The 21,880-nt window shown below is 47.6% G+C and overlaps 1 protein-coding gene across 1 annotated transcript in view; it reads left to right on the plus strand.

Moving 5' to 3' along the window:
• LOC148519792 (inositol 1,4,5-triphosphate receptor associated 1-like) overlaps nucleotides 1-4,404 on the plus strand; it is a 286,091-nt gene extending 281,687 nt beyond the window's left edge. Inside the window, exon 10 of the mRNA XM_088476085.1 lies at nucleotides 4,147-4,404. Coding sequence (XP_088332211.1) covers nucleotides 4,147-4,387 — 241 coding nt within the window. The 3' untranslated portion in view covers nucleotides 4,388-4,404. The remainder of the gene's footprint in view (nucleotides 1-4,146) is intronic.
• The last annotated feature ends 17,476 nt before the right edge of the window (nucleotides 4,405-21,880 follow it).

Here is a 21,880-nt window from a genome sequence, read left to right on the forward strand (position 1 = left end):
TGTACATTTCTACCATCTCTGCCCTGCGCCTGGTGTACATACATATCTCCCACCTCTGCCCTGTCCCTGGTGTACGTACATATCTCCCATCTCTGCCCTGTGCCTGGTGTACGTACATATCTCTCACCTCTGCCCTGTGCCTGGTGTACGTACATATCTCCCTTCTCTGCCCTGTGCCTGGTGTACACACGTCTCTCCCACCTCTGCCCTGTGCCTGGTGTACATACATATCTCCCACCTCTGCCCTGTGCCTGGTGTACGTACATATCTCCCACCTCTGTCCTGTGCCTGGTGTACGTACATATCTCCCACCTCTGCCCTGTGCCTGGTGTACGTACATATCTCCCACCTCTGCCCTGTGCCTGTTGTACACATGTCTCCCATCTCTGCCCTGTGCCTGGTGTACACATGTCTCCCATCTCTGCCCTGTGCCTGGTGTACGTATACATATCTCCCATCTCTGCCCTGGGCCTGGTGTACGTACATATCTCCCACCTCTTTCCTGTGCCTGGTGTACACACGTCTCTCCCACCTCTGCCCTGTGCCTGGTGAATGTACATATCTCCCACCTCTGCCCTGTGCCTGGTGTACGTACATATCTCCCACCTCTGCCCTGTGCCTGGTGTACGTACAAATCTCCCATCTCTGCCCTGTGCCTGGTGTACACATGTCTCCCATCTCTGCCCGGTGCCTGGTGTACGTACATATCTCCCACCTCTGCCCTGTGCCTGGTGTACGTACATATCTCCCATCTCTGCCCTGTGCCTGGTGTATGTACATATCTCCCATCTCTGCCCTGTGCCTGGTGTACACACGTCTCTCCTATCTCTGCCCGGTGCCTGGTGTACGTACATATCTCCCACCTCTGCCCTGTGCCTGTTGTACTTACATATCTCCCATCTCTGCCCTGTGCCTGGTGTATGTACATATCTCCCATCTCTGCCCTGTGCCTGGTGTACACATATCTCCCATCTCTGCCCTGTGCCTGGTGTATGTACATATCTCCCACCTCTGCCCTGTGCCTGGTGTACGTACATATCTCCCTTCTCTGCCCTGTGCCTGGTGTACGTACATATCTCCCACCTCTGCCCTGTGCCTGTTGTACGTACATATCTCCCATCTCTGCCCTGTGCCTGGTGTATGTACATATCTCCCATCTCTGCCCTGTGCCTGGTGTACACATGTCTCCCATCTCTGCCCGGTGCCTGGTGTACGTACATATCTCCCTTCTCTGCCCTGTGCCTGGTGTACGTACATATCTCCCATCTCTGCCCTGTACCTGGTGTACGTACATATCTCCTATCTCTGCCCTGTGCCTGGTGTACGTACATATCTCCCACCTCTGCCCTGTGCCTGGTGTACGTACATATCTCCCATCTCTGCCCTGTGCCTGGTGTACGTACATATCTCCCACTTCTGCCCTCTGCCTGGTGTACGTACATATCTCCCACTTCTGCCCTGTGCCTGGTGTACGTACATATCTCCCACCTCTGCCCTGTGCCTGTTGTACGTACATATCTCCCACCTCTGCCCTGTGCCTGGTGTACGTACATATCTCCCTTCTCTGCCCTGTACCTGGTGTACGTACATATCTCCCACCTCTGTCCTGTGCCTGGTGTACGTACATATCTCCCACTTCTGCCCTCTGCCTGGTGTACGTACATATCTCCCACCTCTGCCCTGTGCCTGTTGTACGTACATATCTCCCACCTCTGTCCTGTGCCTGGTGTACGTACATATCTCCCACCTCTGCCCTGTGCCTGTTGTACGTACATATCTCCCACCTCTGCCCTGTACCTGGTGTACGTACATATCTCCCACCTCTGTCCTGTGCCTGGTGTACGTACATATCTCCCACTTCTGCCCTCTGCCTGGTGTACGTACATATCTCCCATCTCTGCCCTGTGCCTGGTGTACGTACATATCTCACACTTCTGCCCTGTGCCTGGTGTACGTACATATCTCCCACCTCTGCCCTGTGCCTGTTGTACGTACATATCTCCCACCTCTGCCCTGTGCCTGGTGTACGTACATATCTCCCTTCTCTGCCCTGTACCTGGTGTACGTACATATCTCCCTTCTCTGCCCTGTACCTGGTGTACGTACATATCTCCCACCTCTGCCCTGTGCCTGGTGTACGTACATATCTCCCATCTCTGCCCGGTGCCTGGTGTACGTACATATCTCCCTTCTCTGCCCTGTGCCTGGTGTACGTACATATCTCCTATCTCTGCCCTGTGCCTGGTGTACGTACATATCTCCCTTCTCTGCCCTGTACCTAGTGTACGTACATATCTCCCACTTCTGCCCTCTGCCTGGTGTACGTACATATCTCCCTTCTCTGCCCTGTACCTGGTGTACGTACATATCTCCCTTCTCTGCCCTGTACCTGGTGTACGTACATATCTCCCACCTCTGCCCTGTGCCTGGTGTACGTACATATCTCCCATCTCTGCCCGGTGCCTGGTGTACGTACATATCTCCCTTCTCTGCCCTGTGCCTGGTGTACGTACATATCTCCTATCTCTGCCCTGTACCTGGTGTACGTACATATCTCCTATCTCTGCCCTGTACCTGGTGTACGTACATATCTCCCACTTCTGCCCTCTGCCTGGTGTACGTACATATCTCCCACCTCTGCCCTGTGCCTGGTGTACGTACATATCTCCCATCTCTGCCCGGTGCCTGGTGTACGTACATATCTCCCTTCTCTGCCCTGTGCCTGGTGTACGTACATATCTCCTATCTCTGCCCTGTACCTGGTGTACGTACATATCTCCCACCTCTGTCCTGGTACTATTATTAGCACAGATGAGAATACACAGGGTGAGAGGAGTAAGAAATGATCTATAAGCTAAGCAGCCACATACACAGTTTTATATTCCTGTGTGACTCACAAAATACTATTCACTTTCTTTAGGTGACATATTCATTGATGAGAGTTGGGGAACCTGTGTGTCAGGTAGCGCTGAGCTTAGTGGGCATTTATCACATCCAACGTTGCTTTATTTTTTTTACAATGTAATTGTTATTAATTTTGAAGCAAAACCAGAACAGAACAATAGCGCGGCGTTAAGCCAGAAAAGGAAACCAATAAGGAGCCGATCTCATTGGGAGAGGCGACTCCATTACTAAAACATCAAAGACCAAGGAAAATGGCTGACAGAACAAAATGTCTGAGAGGGAACAAGAGGGGGTATGGGGGAGGGATTTGGGAAGATCCAACGCTGCTTTCTGCCTGCAAGCTCTCCCCGCTCTGATGAATCTGTGGGATCTCCTCCTTGCTGGCGTCCTGCGCAGAAATCTGCCTCCATACCCCGGCTCCAGCGCTTACTGGCTCTCTTAGACCTGGTCTGTTCCTGACCTAACCCGGCCATTCTTTTGTTTGCTTAGACTTCTTCTGCCTACCAATAGGAACCAGCTTAGGGGGCCACAACAGGGTGCAGCGAAGCCCAAAACACCATGTGACGGTCCCTGGTGAAAACCACTAGTACGTTAAACTCTGAGCCCTTATTATTGGTTGCGCAAATCCTAGCTGGTAGTATGAATGCACAGGTCTGTACTTCTCTAGGACACTGTGTATGTTACACTTGGCACATTTCTTATTACATTGCTTGGAGTACACCTAGAAATATACTTCTTACCAATGTGCAACATAAACATTGGAAGCGTTTGGCCAAATTCCCGTCCTTTGTGGTGGAAAGTGGGTGTCTGCTCCTAAACTTCACAAGGAACTTACTTGTATCACCAGGTTTTTTTCATCTCATATCTACTTGTGAAGTTTTATCTCATTGATGTAGGATTCATAGATATTGTAAGAACAATTATTATATGGAAATATGGGATACGGTTAATATCCCAGCACATGCGATGCTGGCGCTTAGAATACTGGCGCCGGAATCCCGACACCTGTATCAGCTGTTAATACGAAGCCAACCAGTGCCGCCTGATCAGTGTTACCCCAGGTCCTTGTTTCTTGGGGACATTAATATAGGACACATATAATATGATAAGGAAAAGCAAAGGAGAGATTTGGGGCTTCAATATTCAGATCTGGTCATCACAGAAAAATAAATGAAATAATAGCAGGCTATCTAATAATCTGTAAATTGTCATTTACATGATGTCCGTATTGCTGTTTTTCAGTATAATGGAGGAATGCATTGACTATTTGCATATGCTGTATCCCAAACTACTCAAGCACTGGAGCGTCTTCTCCATTCTGGCAGCTGGGATAGTCCTCCTGGCCGTCCTGCTGAGTATTTACAATTCCTTCTCTTCATGCACTGAAATGCCAGATGGTGGCCACGGCAAGGCCACCTGCTCCGTGTCTCAGAAATATTCCTGGTGGACTTCAGGTTCTCAGCACAAACAACGGAGGCAGTAGAAGACACTAGGTGTACGTGGCGGTGGTAGCACCAGGTGTTCACAAGACGGGACCATACAACACTGTGGAATGACAACTGTGTATGGTCGGATAAATGGTTGGACAAATAGGGTTATTTTTAGATTATATTCCAATTTCTTGCACAAGACAAAATTTTGCTTCATCACAAATATAATGAGAAAAAGTCTTTGTCATGACCACATTTGGGGTGTCTGGCCTCTAATGCTCAGGTCATCCAGAACAATATAATGGTGGAAGCCATGGGTCAAAGAGTCTAAGACTGCTCCCTACTGTACGTTGTTTGAGTCTACTTTGTCTCCTTTAAGGCTGTGTGTATAAATTAAAGCCAGTGGTTTTCCTACTGTGCCGCTTTGGGTCCTGCCAGGACGACCTCTCAGGGTTCCAGCTCAAGTTCAGTAGACCCTATTGCTCTACTAAGAGCGGGGCTTGGGAGGCTGGAGCTGCAATGCTGGGCTCTCCCTAATATATTACCAATAGGGCCTGGCCATGCAGTGACCCCTGACCAAAGCTGACCTGCACTGCCATAGGGGGGGTTCCAGATACATTGCAAAAAGTGCATCTCTCATTGTATATTTAAGGCAGGGTGACAGACATGTGGGCATTGTACTAAAATAATACGACTGAACATCAATCATCGTCAAGTTCCAAAGGATATATTTAGCAAATATAATACGTATCCTTTATCTAACTATTGGATAGATACATTTGTAGTGAGACCTTATTCAACAGGCTCTTGATATGCAGTCCCCTGACTATCCTGAGCCCCCCCCCCCCCTGAGCACTTCACAATCCCGATGTCCCTGGGTTTGAACCCACTATCATTAATAAAGAGCTTTTCAAGATTTGTCATTTAGCTGCCAACCTGGCCAGATGTTGTGGCGATAAGGACCAGGTGTCACCTCCCAGTCACCGCCCGGCCCATTTCCAGTACTGATGCCATGAGTCTCTATCACACCAGCGCCTCCTGTGTAATGTATGTGCCTAGCGTGGCCACCTCATCCCTGTACTAAGGGACACATAGGAATCTCACAGGTACTGCGGCGTCTGACGTCAAGTCTCCATTTCACCTGGTTGTAATAATTCACCAACGTAATGAGTTTTAGTTCACTAATATATAAAGCAGGAAGAGAAAATGTGACACGTATAACATGGATAATGTTATATATAACTTCTACAGTGTGTTCTAGCGGACAGTGCACAGTGAGATTATGGAAGTTGTAGGTTCCAATTAGTCAGATAAAGAATGTAGGAGAAGCGGCTGGAAAGTAATATATGTAATAAGCGATAGATGCATTCTACAGTGTAACTTATATCACTTATTACATATGTGTAACTACACTGTAACTTATATCACTTATTACATATGTGTAACTACAGTGTAACTTATATCACTTATTACATATGTCAGTGATCATCTTCAATCAGCTCACACAGAAGGAAAGTGTCCTCATGGCAATGGTTGTCCAGGGCGCAGAGACAAACGCTGGGGACAGGCTGAGAGGTGTAGTGTATGTTGGAAAGTTGTTAAGGTCATTATTGGAGCGTAATTCTGAGTAAGGCCCCATCTCCACGTCAGTAAAATAGTCAGAGGAGGCTTCTGCCTAATGTGCTGCAGATATAGTGCAGCACAGCCATAAATACCCCACTCACGTGGCAGTAAGGCACTTCTATGTATAGCCCCCATTGTATGTAGCCCCCATTGTATGTAGCCCCAGCAATTTACCCATTAACACATTTGTTGTTGCTCATAATCCCACCTATTGTTGTAAATACACAAGATGGACGTGTGCTGCACTATATACTGTACATACAGGGGCTGGTGCAGAGTAAGTGACACTGAGTGCTATGCTGCACTATATACTGTACATACAGGGGCTGGTGCAGAGCAAGTGACACTGAGTGCTATGCTGCACTATATACTGTACATACAGGGGGTGGTGCAGAGCAAGTGACACTGAGTGCTATGCTGCACTATATACTGTACATACAGGGGCTGGTGCAGAGCAAGTGACACTGAGTGCTATGCTGCACTATATACTGTACATACAGGGGCTGGTGCAGAGCAAGTGACACTGAGTGCTATGCTGCACTATATACTGTACATACAGGGGCTGGTGTAGAGCAAGTGACACTGAGTGCTATGCTGCACTATATACTGTACATACAGGGGCTGGTGCAGAGCAAGTGACGCTGAGTGCTATGCTGCACTATATACTGTACATACAGGGGCTGGTGCAGAGCAAGTGACGCTGAGTGCAAGGACGGCCCTCAGAGCGAGCGCTCTGTCAGAGCGTACGGATCTGAATCAGGCCCTCCGTTCAAGTGAGGGGAGTGAGTTGCTGTTGCAATGGCGCAGAAACAGCGACACAGGCAGTGGAAATCACCTCACTCGCAACCCATTCTCGCCCCAGACTTGTGCATTTTTGTGCGCAGGGCTGCATAGAGCTGCACTTACTCACAGGCATAGACACACCTAATTGAATTGAGCCCTTATAATGCTAAATGTCCCGTACCATTCACCGCTCCGATAGTTTAGAGATCCCTATCATTGTGAAGTGTACACGGGCCCCTGGGTCCAGTGAGTCCCACACTAAACACCCTGCACCCACTGAGTATACCAACGTCTCCGCTGGGACCCCAGAAATCGCCAACAAAATGACGCCGCCACAATTTCACCGCAGATCTGCCCGTCATTGGTATTTTACATCAATGGCAGGAAAACAGAGAGCCATTAATGGGCATCACTAGCTGGAAGACACGTGAATGTGGTGGGCCAATCAGAGAAGGAGGGCGGGGCTAAGCACCATGAGGTTACCATGGCTGATGGTTCTACGTGTAGATGGTCAATGGCTTTTCCTACTATTGCACTAGACTAGAGCTGTGTATTTACTATGTTAGGGGCAACACTGGTAGCTATAATAATGTAATAAAAGGCTGGACTTTCTATCACACCAGCTAGAACCATGGTGGCACCCCGATGGTGCATGGATCAGATACTTGTACTGTATATAGCAATGTACACACACAGTTTTTAAGACCACATTTAATTTAAACTATCACTAACCCTAAAATATAAATTGTTTCAGCATTAAAAGTGTAAACTGTTATATATACTAGCTGTTGTCCCCCGCGTTCCCTGGGGTAATTCTCTCCAAATGGCCCCCCTCGCTCACTCTTTCTTTCTCTCTCCCTCTGCCTTTCTCTCCTTCTCTTGTCCTCCTTTCTCTCCTTGTTCTCGCTCCCCCTTTCCCTCTGCCTTTCTCTCCTTCTCTTGTCCTCCTTTCTCTCCTTGTTCTCGCTCCCCCTTTCTCTCTGCCTTTCTCTCCTTCTCTTGTCCTCCTTTCTTGCCTTGTTCTCGCTCCCCCTTTCTCTCTGCCTTTCTCTCCTTCTCTTGTCCTCCTTTCTCTCCTTGTTCTCGCTCCCCCTTTCTCTCTGCCTTTCTCTCCTTCTCTTGTCCTCCTTTCTTGCCTTGTTCTCGCTCCCCCTTTCTCTCTGCCTTTCTCTCCTTCTCTTGTCCTCCTTTCTCTCCTTGTTCTCGCTCCCCCTTTCTCTCTGCCTTTCTCTCCTCTTGTCCTCCTTTCTCTCCTTGTTCTCGCTCCCCCTTTCTCTCTGCCTTTCTCTCCTCTTGTCCTCCTTTCTTGCCTTGTTCTCGCTCCCCCTTTCTCTCTGCCTTTCTCTCCTCTTGTCCTCCTTTCTCTCCTTGTTCTCGCTCCCCCTTTCTCTCTGCCTTTCTCTCCTTCTCTTGTCCTCCTTTCTCTCCTTGTTCTCGTTTCCCCTTTCTCCCTCTGCCTTTCTCTCCTTCTCTTGTCCTCCATTCTCTCCTTGTTCTCGCTCCCCCTTTCCCTCTGCCTTTCTCTCCTTCTCTTGTCCTCCTTTCTCTCATTGTTCTCGCTCCCCCTTTCTCTCTGCCTTTCTCTCCTTCTCTTGTCCTCCTTTATCTCCTTGTTCTCGCTCCCCCTTTCTCTCTGCCTTTCTCTCCTTCTCTTGTCCTCCTTTCTCGCCTTGCTCTCGCTCCCCCTTTCTCTCTGCCTTTCTCTCCTTCTCTTGTCCTCCTTTATCTCCTTGTTCTCGCTCCCCCTTTCTCTCTGCCTTTCTCTCCTTCTCTTGTCCTCCTTTCTCTCCTTGTTCTCGCTCCCCCTTTCTCTCTGCCTTTCTCTCCTCTTGTCCTCCTTTCTCTCCTTGTTCTCGCTCCCCCTTTCTCTCTGCCTTTCTCTCCTCTTGTCCTCCTTTCTTGCCTTGTTCTCGCTCCCCCTTTCTCTCTGCCTTTCTCTCCTCTTGTCCTCCTTTCTCTCCTTGTTCTCGCTCCCCCTTTCTCTCTGCCTTTCTCTCCTTCTCTTGTCCTCCTTTCTCTCCTTGTTCTCGTTTCCCCTTTCTCCCTCTGCCTTTCTCTCCTTCTCTTGTCCTCCATTCTCTCCTTGTTCTCGCTCCCCCTTTCCCTCTGCCTTTCTCTCCTTCTCTTGTCCTCCTTTCTCTCATTGTTCTCGCTCCCCCTTTCTCTCTGCCTTTCTCTCCTTCTCTTGTCCTCCTTTATCTCCTTGTTCTCGCTCCCCCTTTCTCTCTGCCTTTCTCTCCTTCTCTTGTCCTCCTTTCTCGCCTTGCTCTCGCTCCCCCTTTCTCTCTGCCTTTCTCTCCTTCTCTTGTCCTCCTTTCTCTCCTTGTTCTCGCTCCCCCTTTCTCTCTGCCTTTCTCTCCTTCTCTTGTCCTCCTTTCTCTCCTTGTTCTCGCTCCCCCTTTCTCTCTGCCTTTCTCTCCTCTTGTCCTCCTTTCTCTCCTTGTTCTCGCTCCCCCTTTCTCTCTGCCTTTCTCTCCTCTTGTCCTCCTTTCTCTCCTTGTTCTCGCTCCCCCTTTCTCTCTCCCTCTGCCTTTCTCTCCTACTCTCCCTCCCCATTCCTCTCTCTCATCTTGCTCTCTTCCTTTTTCTCCCACCCCCTTCCTCTTTATCCCTCAGATTTCTTCTTTCTTTCTCTCTCCCTCCCTCCTAATTCCTCTCTCCTTCCTGCTCACTCCCCCTTCCTCTCACACTTCCCCTTCCTCTGTCCTACTCACTTACTCCCAACCCCTTCCTCTCCCCCTCTCTCATCCTCTTCTCTCTCTCCCTCCCCTTTCCTCTCCTCCTTCTCTCCATCTTGCTTTCTCTCTCTCCATTCCACACTCTCTCTCCTTCTCACTCTCTTCCCCCCCTCCTCCTTCTCTGTCTTGCTTTCTCTATCCCTCTTCCTCCTTCTCACTATCTCCCTCTCTCCCCGTCCTTCTCTCCATCTCGCTTTCTCTCTCTCTCTCTTCCTCCCTCTCCCATTTTCTCAATGTAATACTTATGATTTATGGTGACTGTTAGCCACATCATCATGGCAACCAGCTGCCTATGTGGCCAATTTTTATGCGGAGGCCTTGAGTTGTAGCTCCATGTGCCCCAATGTTAATCTGGCCCTTTGTATATATATTTATTATTTGCCCCAGGAGCAATCAGCAATATGAGAACAGCTGTATAATTCAGTCAGTAAACATAATTAAACAGTGATATTGTGTTGAAATGAGATTTGGCTGCTTTAGCAGAGCCCGACCTTCGAGTCCAGCGTTTCTCCCAATGGAATTAGAATCTGTATTTTGTTACCAACAAATTTAAATATTTCCAGCCAAAAACAACATCTTCATTCTAACTAACAATATTGTGGGGGGCACATCCCAATGACCCCCTTCTGGAGTAATTGTTGCATCTTCTTTCAGACCAAAATGGTCATCAAGATATTCAGCGTGTGGACTTCTCACCTGTGCAGCAATCTGCATTTTAATGTCAGTGGTCCAAACAATTGCCGCCTGTTACTATTATTTGGGACTTGCCCAAAGTCTTCCTCTATGTCAGATATTTAATTATTTGCCGATTTATAACCATGTATTGTTATTACTGATTTATTGATGTTCCTGACCTGCACAGCACTGAATTTTATTGATCTGAAAACAGAAGTCACATTTTTGTAAAGAATATTTAAATTTTTAGTAGAGTTGAATGTTGCACAAGCCATGCCGGTGTTGTACTGTAAAATACCACGTACTTGACTGTGAAAATAAACTGAGTGTAGTTTAAACGCCGTATCTGTGTTTATTCACTTCCAAGGGCAGGCTGGCAGGGCTATTGCCCAGGGCACAGTGTCCTGGAGGCGCAGCCGCAGTCACCCCACCAGCAATCACTTACTGGGTCCGGCGACACTGGGGTCCTGGCCAGCAGGGGACAGCGGACTAGAGATCCCAGGGCCCGCTGTCAGCGTCTCTTCTGCCTCTCCTCCGGCTACTGCATGCAGGCGGTCGCGGCTCCCATATGGCGTGCGCACCTCTGTGTTTTAGATTTAAATGGCCAGGCACTGAGTGGGGGAAATTGATTGTCACCAGAATTGAACCTTGACCTATATAAGGAAGTTCCTGGGAGCACTCCAGTGCCTGAGTATAAGCTCACACCTTGCTCCAGCGTACCCTGATCTTGTGCTATTGTTCCTGACCTTGGCTACTCCTTGTGACCTGTACAGAACAAAGCCCCATCCCCCCCTTACACATTATGCTGCACAGTACAAAGACCCCCTTACACATTATACTGTACAGTACAAAGCCCCCTTCCTTACACATTATGCTGCACAGTACAAAGCCCCCCTTACACATTATACTGTACAGTACAAAGCCCCCCCTTACACATTATGCTGTACAGTACAAAGCCCCCCCTTTACACATTATGCTGCACAGTACAAAGCCCCCCTTACACATTATACTGTACAGTACAAAGCCCCCTTCCTTACACATTATGCTGCACAGTACAAAGCCCCCCCCTTACACATTATGCTGCACAGTACAAAGCCCCCCCTTACACATTATACTGCACAGTACAAAGCCCCCCCTTACACATTATACTGCACAGTACAAAGCCCCCTTCCTTACACATTATGCTGCACAGTACAAAGCCCCCCCTTACACATTATGCTGCACAATACAAAGCCCCCCTTACACATTATGCTGCACAGTACAAAGCCCCCCTTACACATTATACTGCACAGTACAAAGCCCCCCCTTACACATTATGCTGCACAATACAAAGCCCCCCTTACACATTATGCTGCACAATACAAAGCCCCCCTTACACATCATGCTGCACAGTACAAAGCCCCCCCTTACACATTACGCTGTACAGTACAAAGCCCCCCTTACACATTATGCTGCACAGTACAAAGCCCCCTTCCTTACACATTATACTGCACAGTACAAAGCCCCCTTCCTTACACATTATACTGCACAGTACAAAGCCCCCTTCCTTACACATTATGCTGCACAGTACAAAGCCCCCCCTTACACAATATGCTGTATAGTACAAAGCCCCCCTTACACATTATGCTGCACAGTACAAAGCCCCCCACTTACACATTATACTGCACAGTACAAAGTCCACCCCCTTACACATTATGCTGTACAGTACAAAGCCCCCCTTACACATTATACTGCACAGTACAAAGCCCCCTTCCTTACACATTATGCTGCACAGTACAAAGCCCCCCCCTTACACATTATGCTGTACAGTACACAGCCCCCCCTTACACATAATGTTGCACAGTACAAAGCCCCCTTCCTTACACATTATGCTGCACAGTACAAAGCCCCCTTCCTTACACATTATACTGCACAGTACAAAGCCCCCCCTTACACATTATGTTGCACAGTACAAAGCCCCCCTTACACATTATGCTGCACAGTACAAAGCCCCCTTCCTTACACATTATGCTGCACAGTACAAAGCCCCCCCTTACACATTATGCTGCACAGTACAAAGCCCCCTTCCTTACACATTATGCTGCACAGTACAAAGCCCCCCCTTACACATTATGCTGCACAGTACAAAGCCCCCTTCCTTACACATTATGCTGCACAGTACAAAGCCCCCCCTTACACATTATGCTGCACAGTACAAAGCCCCCTTCCTTACACATTATGTTCCACAGTACAAAGCCCCCCTTACACATTATGCTGCACAGTACAAAGCCCCCTTCCTTACACATTATGCTGCACAGTACAAAGCCCCCCCTTACACATTATGCTGTACAGTACAAAGCCCCCCCTTACACATAATGTTGCACAGCACAAAGCCCCCTTCCTTACACATTATGCTGCACAGTACAAAGCCCCCCCTTACACATTATACTGCACAGTACAAAGCCCCCTTTCTTACACATTATGCTGCACAGTACAAAGCCCCCCCCTTACACATTATTCTGCACAGTACAAAGCCCCCTTATACATTATACTGTACAGTACAAAGCACCCTTCCTTACACATTATGCAGCACAGTACAAAGCCCCCCCTTATACATTATGCTGCACTGTACAAAGCCCCCCCTTACACATTATGCTGTACAGTACAAAGCCCCCCCTTACACATTATACTGTACAGTACAAAGCACCCTTCCTTACACATTATGCTGCACAGTACAAAGCCCCCCCTTACACATTATGCTGCACAGTACAAAGCCCCCTTCCATACACATTATACTGCACAGTACAAAGTCTCCTTCCTTACACATTATGCTGCACAGTACAAAGACCCCCCTTACACATTATGCTGTACAGTACAAAGCCCCCCCTTACACATTATACTGTACAGTACAAAGCACCCTTCCTTACACATTATGCTGCACAGTACAAAGCCCCCCCTTACACATTATGCTGCACAGTTCAAAGCCCCCTTCCTTACACATTATACTGCACAGTACAAAGTCTCCTTCCTTACACATTATGCTGCACAGTACAAAGACCCCCCTTACACATTATGCTGCACAGTACAAAGCCCCCCCTTAAACATTATGCTGTACAGTACAACCCCCCCTTACACATTATACTGCACAGTACAAAGCCCCCCCTTACACATTATACTGCACAGTACAAAGCCCCCCCCTTACACATTATGCTGTACAGTACAAAGCTCCCCCTTACACATTATGCTGCACAGTACAAATCCCCCTTCCTTACACATTATGCTACACAGTACAAAGCCCACCTTACACATTATGCTGCACAGTACAAAGCCCCACCTTACACATTATGCTGCACAGTACAAAGCCCCCTTCCTTAAACATTATACTGCACAGTACAAAGCCCCCCCTTACACATTATGTTGAACAGTACAAAGCCCCCCTTACACATTATGCTGCACAGTACAAAGCCCCCTTCCTTACACATTATGCTGCACAGTACAAAGCCCCCCCTTACACATTATGCTGCACAGTACAAAGCCCCCTTCCTTACACATTATACTGTACAGTACAAAGCCCCCCTTACACATTATGCTGTACAGTACAAAGCACCCCCTTACACATTATGCTACACAGTACAAAGCCCCCCTTACACATTATGCTGCACAGTACAAAGCCCCCTTCCTTACACATTATACTGCACAGTACAAAGCCCCCCCCTTACACATTATGCTTTACAGTACAAAGCCCCCCTTACACATTATGCTGCACAGTACAAATCCCCCTTCCTTACACATTATGCTACACAGTACAAAGCCCCCCTTACACATTATGCTGCACAGTACAAAGCCCCCTTCCTTACACATTATACTCCACAGTACAAAGCCCCCTTCCTTACACATTATACTGCACAGTACAAAGCCCCCTTCCTTCCACATTATGCTGCACAGTACAAAGCCCCCCCTTAAACATTATGCTGCAGAGTACAAAGCCCCCCTTACACATTATACTGCACAGCACAAAGCCCCCCTTACATATTATGCTTCACAGAACAAAGCCCCCCTTACACATTATGCTGCACAGTACAAAGCCCCCCTTATACATTATGCTGCACAGTACAAAGCCCCCTTCCTTACACATTATGCTGCACAGTACAAAGCCCCCCCCTTACACATTATGCTGCACAGTACAAAGCCCCCTTCCTTACACATTATACTGCACAGTACAAAGCCCCCCCTTACACATTATGCTGCACAGTACAAAGCCCCCTTCCTTACACATTATGCTGCACAGTACAAAGCACCCCCCTTACACATTATGCTGCAGAGTACAAATCCCCCCTTACACATTATGCTGCACAGTACAAAGCCCCCCTTACACATTATGCTGCACAGTACAAAGCCCGACTTATACATTATGCTGCACAGTACAAAGCCCCCTTCCTTACACATTATGCTGCACAGTACAAAGCCCCCCCCTTACACATTATGCTGCACAGTACAAATCCCCCTTCCTTACACATTATGCTACAGAGTACAAAGCCCCCCTTACACATTATGCTGCACAGTACAAAGCCCCCTTCCTTACACATTATACTGCACAGTACAAAGCCCCCTTCCTTACACATTATGCTGCACAGTACAAAGCCCCCCCCTTACTCATTATGCTGCAGAGTACAAAGCCCCCCTTACACATTATACTGCACAGCACAAAGCCCCCCTTACATATTATGCTGCACAGTACAAAGCCCCCCTTACACATTATGCTGCACAGTACAAAGCCCCCCTTATACATTATGCTGCACAGTACAAAGCCCCCTTCCTTACACATTATGCTGCACAGTACAAAGCCACCTTCCTTACACATTATACTGCACAGTACAAAGCCCACCCTTACACATTATGCTGCACAGTACAAAGCCCCCTTCCTTACACATTATGCTGCACAGTACAAAGCACCCCCCTTACACATTATGCTGCAGAGTACAAAGCCCCCCTTACACATTATACTGCACAGCACAAAGCCCCCCTTACATATTATGCTGCACAGTACAAAGCCCCCCTTACACATTATGCTGCACAGTACAAAGCCCCCCTTATACATTATGCTGCACAGTACAAAGCCCCCTTCCTTACACATTATGCTACAGAGTACAAAGCCCCCCTTACACATTATGCTGCACAGTACAAAGCCCCCTTCCTTACACATTATACTGCACAGTACAAAGCCCCCTTCCTTACACATTATGCTGCACAGTACAAAGCCCCCCCCTTACACATTATGCTGCACCGTACAAAGCCCCCTTCCTTACACATTATGCTACAGAGTACAAAGCCCCCCTTACACATTATGCTGCACAGTACAAAGCCCCCTTCCTTACACATTATGCTGCACAGTACAAAGCCCCCCCCTTACACATTATGCTGCAGAGTACAAAGCCCACTTCCTTACACATTATACTGCACAGTACAAAGCCCCCTTCCTTACACATTATACTGCACAGTACAAAGCCCCCCCCTTACACATTATGCTGCACAGTACAAAGCCCCCCCCCTTACACATTATGCTGCACAGTACAAAGCCCCCTTCCTTACACATTATACTGCACAGTACAAAGCCCCCCCCTTACACATTATGCTGCACAGTACAAAGCCCCCCCTTACACATTATGCTGCACAGTACAAAGCCCCCCCTTACACATTATGCTGCACAGTACAAAGCCCCCTTCCTTACACATTATACTGCACAGTACAAAGCCCCCCCTTTACACATTATGCTGCACAGTACAAATCCCCCTTCCTTACACATTATACTGCACAGTACAAAGCCCCCCCTTACACATTATGCTGCACAGTACAAATCCCCCTTCCTTACACATTATGCTACACAGTACACAGCCCCCCTTACACATTATGCTGCACAGTACAAAGCCCCCTTCCTTACACATTATACTGCACAGTACAAAGCCCCCTTCCTTACACATTATGCTGCACAGTACAAAGCCCCCCCCCTTACACATTATGCTGCAGAGTACAAAGCCCCCCTTACACATTATGCTGCAGAGTACAAAGCCCCCCTTACATATTATGCTTCACAGTACAAAGCCCCCCTTACACATTATGCTGCACAGTACAAAGCCCCCCCCCTTACACATTATGCTGCAGAGTACAAAGCCCCCCTTACACATTATACTGCACAGCACAAAGCCCCCCTTACATATTATGCTGCACAGTACAAAGCCCCCTTCCTTACACATTATGCTGCACAGTACAAAGCCCCCCCCTTACACATTATGCTGCACAGTACAAAGCCACCTTCCTTACACATTATACTGCACAGTACAAAGCCCCCCCTTACACATTATGCTGCACAGTACAAATCCCCCTTCTTTACACATTATGCTACAGAGTACAAAGCCCCCCTTACACATTATGCTGCACAGTACAAAGCCCCCTTCCTTACACATTATACTGCACAGTACAAAGCCCCCTTCCTTACACATTATGCTGCACAGTACAAAGCCCCCCCTTACACATTATGCTGCACAGCACAAAGCCCCCCTTACACATTATACTGCACAGCACAAAGCCCCCCTTACATATTATGCTGCACAGTACAAAGCCCCCCTTACACATTATGCTGCACAGTACAAAGCCCCCCTTATACATTATGCTGCACAGTACAAAGCCCCCTTCCTTACACATTATGCTGCACAGTACAAAGCCCCCCCCTTACACATTATGCTGCACAGTACAAAGCCACCTTCCTTACACATTATACTGCACAGTACAAAGCCCCCCCTTACACATTATGCTGCACAGTACAAAGCCCCCTTCCTTACACATTATGCTGCACAGTACAAAGCACCCCCCTTACACATTATGCTGCAGAGTACAAAGCCCCCCTTACACATTATACTGCACAGCACAAAGCCCCCCTTACATATTATGCTGCACAGTACAAAGCCCCCCTTACACATTATGCTGCACAGTACAAAGCCCCCCTTATACATTATGCTGCACAGTACAAAGCCCCCTTCCTTACACATTATGCTGCACAGTACAAAGCCCCCCCTTACACATTATGCTGCACAATACAAAGCCCCCCTTACACATTATGCTGCACAGTACAAAGCCCCCCCCTTACACATTATACTGCACAGTACAAAGCCCCCCCCTTACACATTATACTGCCCAGAACTAAGCCCCCTTCCTTACACATTATACTGCACAGTACAAAGCCCCCATTACACATTATACTGCACAGTACAAAGTCTCCTTCCTTACACATTATACTGCACAGTACAAAGCCCCCATTACACATTATACTGCACAGTACAAAGTCTCCTTCCTTACACATTATGCTGTACAGTACAAAGCCCCCCCCCCTTACACATTATGCTGCACAGTACAAAGCCCACTTCCTTACACAATATGCTGCACAGTACAAAGCCCCCCTTACACATTATGCTGCACAGTACAAAGCCCCCTTCCTTACACATTATGCTGCACAGTACAAAGCCCCCCCTTACACATTATGCTGCACAGTACAAAGCCCCCTTCCTTACACATTATGCTGCACAGTACAAAGCCCCCCCTTACACATTATGCTGCACAGTACAAAGCCCCCTTCCTTACACATTATACTGCACAGTACAAAGCCCCCTTCCTTACACATTATGCTGCACAGTACAAAGCCCCCCCCCTTACACATTATGCTGCAGAGTACAAAGCCCACCTTACACATTATACTGCACAGCACAAAGCCCCCCTTACATATTATGCTTCACAGTACAAAGCTCCCCTTACACATTATGCTGCACAGTACAAAGCCCCCCTTATACATTATGCTGCACAGTACAAAGCCCCCTTCCTTACACATTATGCTACACAGTACAAAGCCCCCCCTTACACATTATGCTGCACAGTACAAAGCCCCCTTCCTTACACATTATGCTGCACAGTACAAAGCCCCCCCTTACACATTATGCTGCACAGTACAAAGCCCCCTTCCTTACACATTATGCTGAACAGTACAAAGCATCCCCCTTACACATTATGCTGCAGAGTACAAATCCCCCCTTACACATTATACTGCACAGCACAAAGCCCCCCTTACATATTATGCTGCACAGTACAAAGCCCCCCTTACACATTATGCTGCACAGTACAAAGCCCCCCTTATACATTATGCTGCACAGTACAAAGCCCCCTTCCTTACACATTATGCTGCACAGTACAAAGCCCCCCCCTTACACATTATGCTGCACAGTACAAATCCCCCTTCCTTACACATTATGCTACAGAGTACAAAGCCCCCCTTACACATTATGCTGCACAGTACAAAGCCCCCTTCCTTACACATTATACTGCACAGTACAAAGCCCCCTTCCTTACACATTATACTGCACAGTACAAAGCCCCCCTTACACATTATACTGCACAGTACAAAGCCCCCCTTATACATTATGCTGCACAGTACAAAGCCCCCTTCCTTACACATTATGCTGCACAGTACAAAGCCCCCCCTTACACATTATGCTGCACAGTACAAAGCCACCTTCCTTACACATTATACTGCACAGTACAAAGCCCCCCTTACACATTATGCTGCACAGTACAAAGCCCCCTTCCTTACACATTATGCTGCACAGTACAAAGCACCCCCCTTACACATTATGCTGCAGAGTACAAAGCCCCCCTTACACATTATACTGCACAGCACAAAGCCCCCCTTACATATTATGCTGCACAGTACAAAGCCCCCCTTACACATTATGCTGCACAGTACAAAGCCCCCCTTATACATTATGCTGCACAGTACAAAGCCCCCTTCCTTACACATTATGCTGCACAGTACAAAGCCCCCCCTTACACATTATGCTGCACAATACAAAGCCCCCCTTACACATTATGCTGCACAGTACAAAGCCCCCCCCTTACACATTATACTGCACAGTACAAAGCCCCCCCTTACACATTATACTGCCCAGAACTAATCCCCCTTCCTTACACATTATACTGCACAGTACAAAGCCCCCCTTACACATTATACTGCACAGTACAAAGTCTCCTTCCTTACACATTATGCTGTACAGTACAAAGCCCCCCCCCTTACACATTATGCTGCACAGTACAAAGCCCCCTTCCTTACACAATATGCTGCACAGTACAAAGCCCCCCTTACACATTATGCTGCACAGTACAAAGCCCCCTTCCTTACACATTATACTGCACTGTACAAAGCCCCCCTTACACATTATACTGCACAGTACAAAGCCCCCTTCCTTACACATTATGCTGCACAGTACAAAGCCCCCCTTACACATTATGCTGCACAGTACAAAGCCCCCCTTACATATTATGCTGCACAGTACAGTCTCCATCCTTACACATTATACTGCACAGTACAAAGCCCCCTTCCTTACACATTATACTGCACAGTACAAAACCCCCCTTACACATTATACTGCACAGTACAAAGCCCCCCCCTACACATTATACTGCACAGTACAAAGCACCCCCTCACACATTATACGGCACAGTACAAAGCCCCCTTCCTTACACATTGTACAGCACAGTACAAAGCCCCCTTCCTTACACATTATACTGTACAGTACAAAGCCCCCCTTAAAAATATTATACTGCACAGTACAAAGCCCCCCCTTACACATTATGCTGCACAGTACAAAGCCCCCTTCCTTACACATGATACAGCACAGTACAAAGCCCCCCCTTACACATTATGCTGCACAGTACAAAGCCCCCTTCCTTACACATTATACTGTACAGTACAAAGCCCCCCTTACACATTATACTGCACAGTACAAAGCCCCCCCTTACACATTATGCTGCACAGTACAAAGCCCCCTTCCTTACACATTATACTGTACAGTACAAAGCCCCCCTTACACATTATACTGCACAGTACAATGTCTCCTTCCTTACACATTATACTGTACAGTACAAAGCCCCCCCTTGCACATTATACTGCACAGTACAAAGCCCCCTTCCTTACACATTATACTGCATATTACAAAGCCCCCTTCCTTACACATTATACTGCATATTACAAAGCCCCCCTTACACATTATACTGCACAGAACAAAGACCCCCAATTACACATTATACTGTACAGTACAAACCCCCCCCTTACACATTATGCTGCACAGTACAGTCTCCTTCCTTACACATTATGCTGCACAGTACAAAGCCCCCCTTACTTATTATGCTGCACAGTACAAAGCCCCCTTCCTTACACATTCTACTGCATATTACAAAGCCCCCCTTACACATTATACTGCACAGTACAAAGCCCCCCTTACATATTATGCTGCACAGTACAAAGGCCCCCACTTACACATTATACTGTACAGTACAAACCCCCCCTTACACATTATACTGTACAGTACAGTCTCCTTCCTTACACAATATGCTGCACAGTACAAAGCCCCCCTTACACATTATGCTGGACAGTACAAAGCCCCCTTCCTTACACATTATACTGCACAGTACAGTCTCATTCCTTACACAATATGCTGCACAGTACAAAGCCCCCCTTACACATTATGCTGCACAGTACAAAGCCCCCTTCCTTACACATTATACTGCACAGTACAAAGCCCCCCTTACACATTATGCTGCACAGTACAGTCTCCTCCCTTACACATTATACTGCACAGTACAAAGCCCCCCTTACACATTATGCTGCACAGCACAAAGCACCCTTCCTTACACATTATACTGCACAGTACAAAGCCCCCCTTACACATTATACTGCACAGTACAAAGCCCCCCTTCCACATTATGCTGCACAGTACAAAGCCCCCCTTACATATTATGCTTCACATTACAAAGCCCCCCTTCCACATTATGCTGCACAGTACAAAGCCCCCCTTACATATTATGCTGCACAGTACAAAACCCCCCTTACACATTATGCTGCACAGTACAAAGCCCCCCTTACACATTATGCTGCACAGTACAAAGTCCCCCTTACATATTATGCTGCACCGTACAAAGCCCCCTTCCTTACACATTATGCTGCACAGAACAAAGCCCCCCTTACACATTATGCTTCACAGTACAAAGCCCCCCTTACATATTATGCTGCACAGTACAAAGCCCCCTTCCTTTCACATTATGCTGCACAGTGCAAAGCCCCCTTCCTTACACATTATGCTTCACAGTACAAAGCACCCTTCCTTTCACATTATACTGCACAGTACAAAGCCCCCTTCCTTACACATTATACTGCACAGTACAAAGCCCCCCTTACACATTATACTGCACAGTACAAAGCCCCCCTTACACATTATACTGCACAGTTCAAAGCCCCCTTCCTTACACATTATGCTGCACAGTACAAAGCCCCCCTTTCACATTATGCTGCACAGTACAAAGCCCCCTTCCTTTCACATTATGCTTCACAGTACAAAGCCCCCTTCCTTACACATTATACTGCACAGTACAAAGCCCCCCCTTACACATTATACTGCACAGTACAAAGCCCCCCTTACACATTATACTGCACAGTTCAAAGCCCCCTTCCTTACACATTATGCTGCACAGTACAAAGCCCCCCTTACACATTATGCTTCACAGTACAAAGCCCCCCTTACACATTATGCTGCACAGTACAAAGCCCCCCTTACACATTATACTGCACAGTACAAAGCCCCCCTTAGATATTATGCTGCACAGTACAAAGCCCCCCTTACATATAATGCTGCACAGTACAAAGCCCCCCTTACA

The sequence above is a fragment of the Taudactylus pleione genome, unplaced genomic scaffold (genome assembly GCF_031769625.1).
Source record: "Taudactylus pleione unplaced genomic scaffold, aTauple2 ptg000182l, whole genome shotgun sequence".
Taxonomy (NCBI): Eukaryota; Metazoa; Chordata; class Amphibia; order Anura; family Myobatrachidae; genus Taudactylus; species Taudactylus pleione.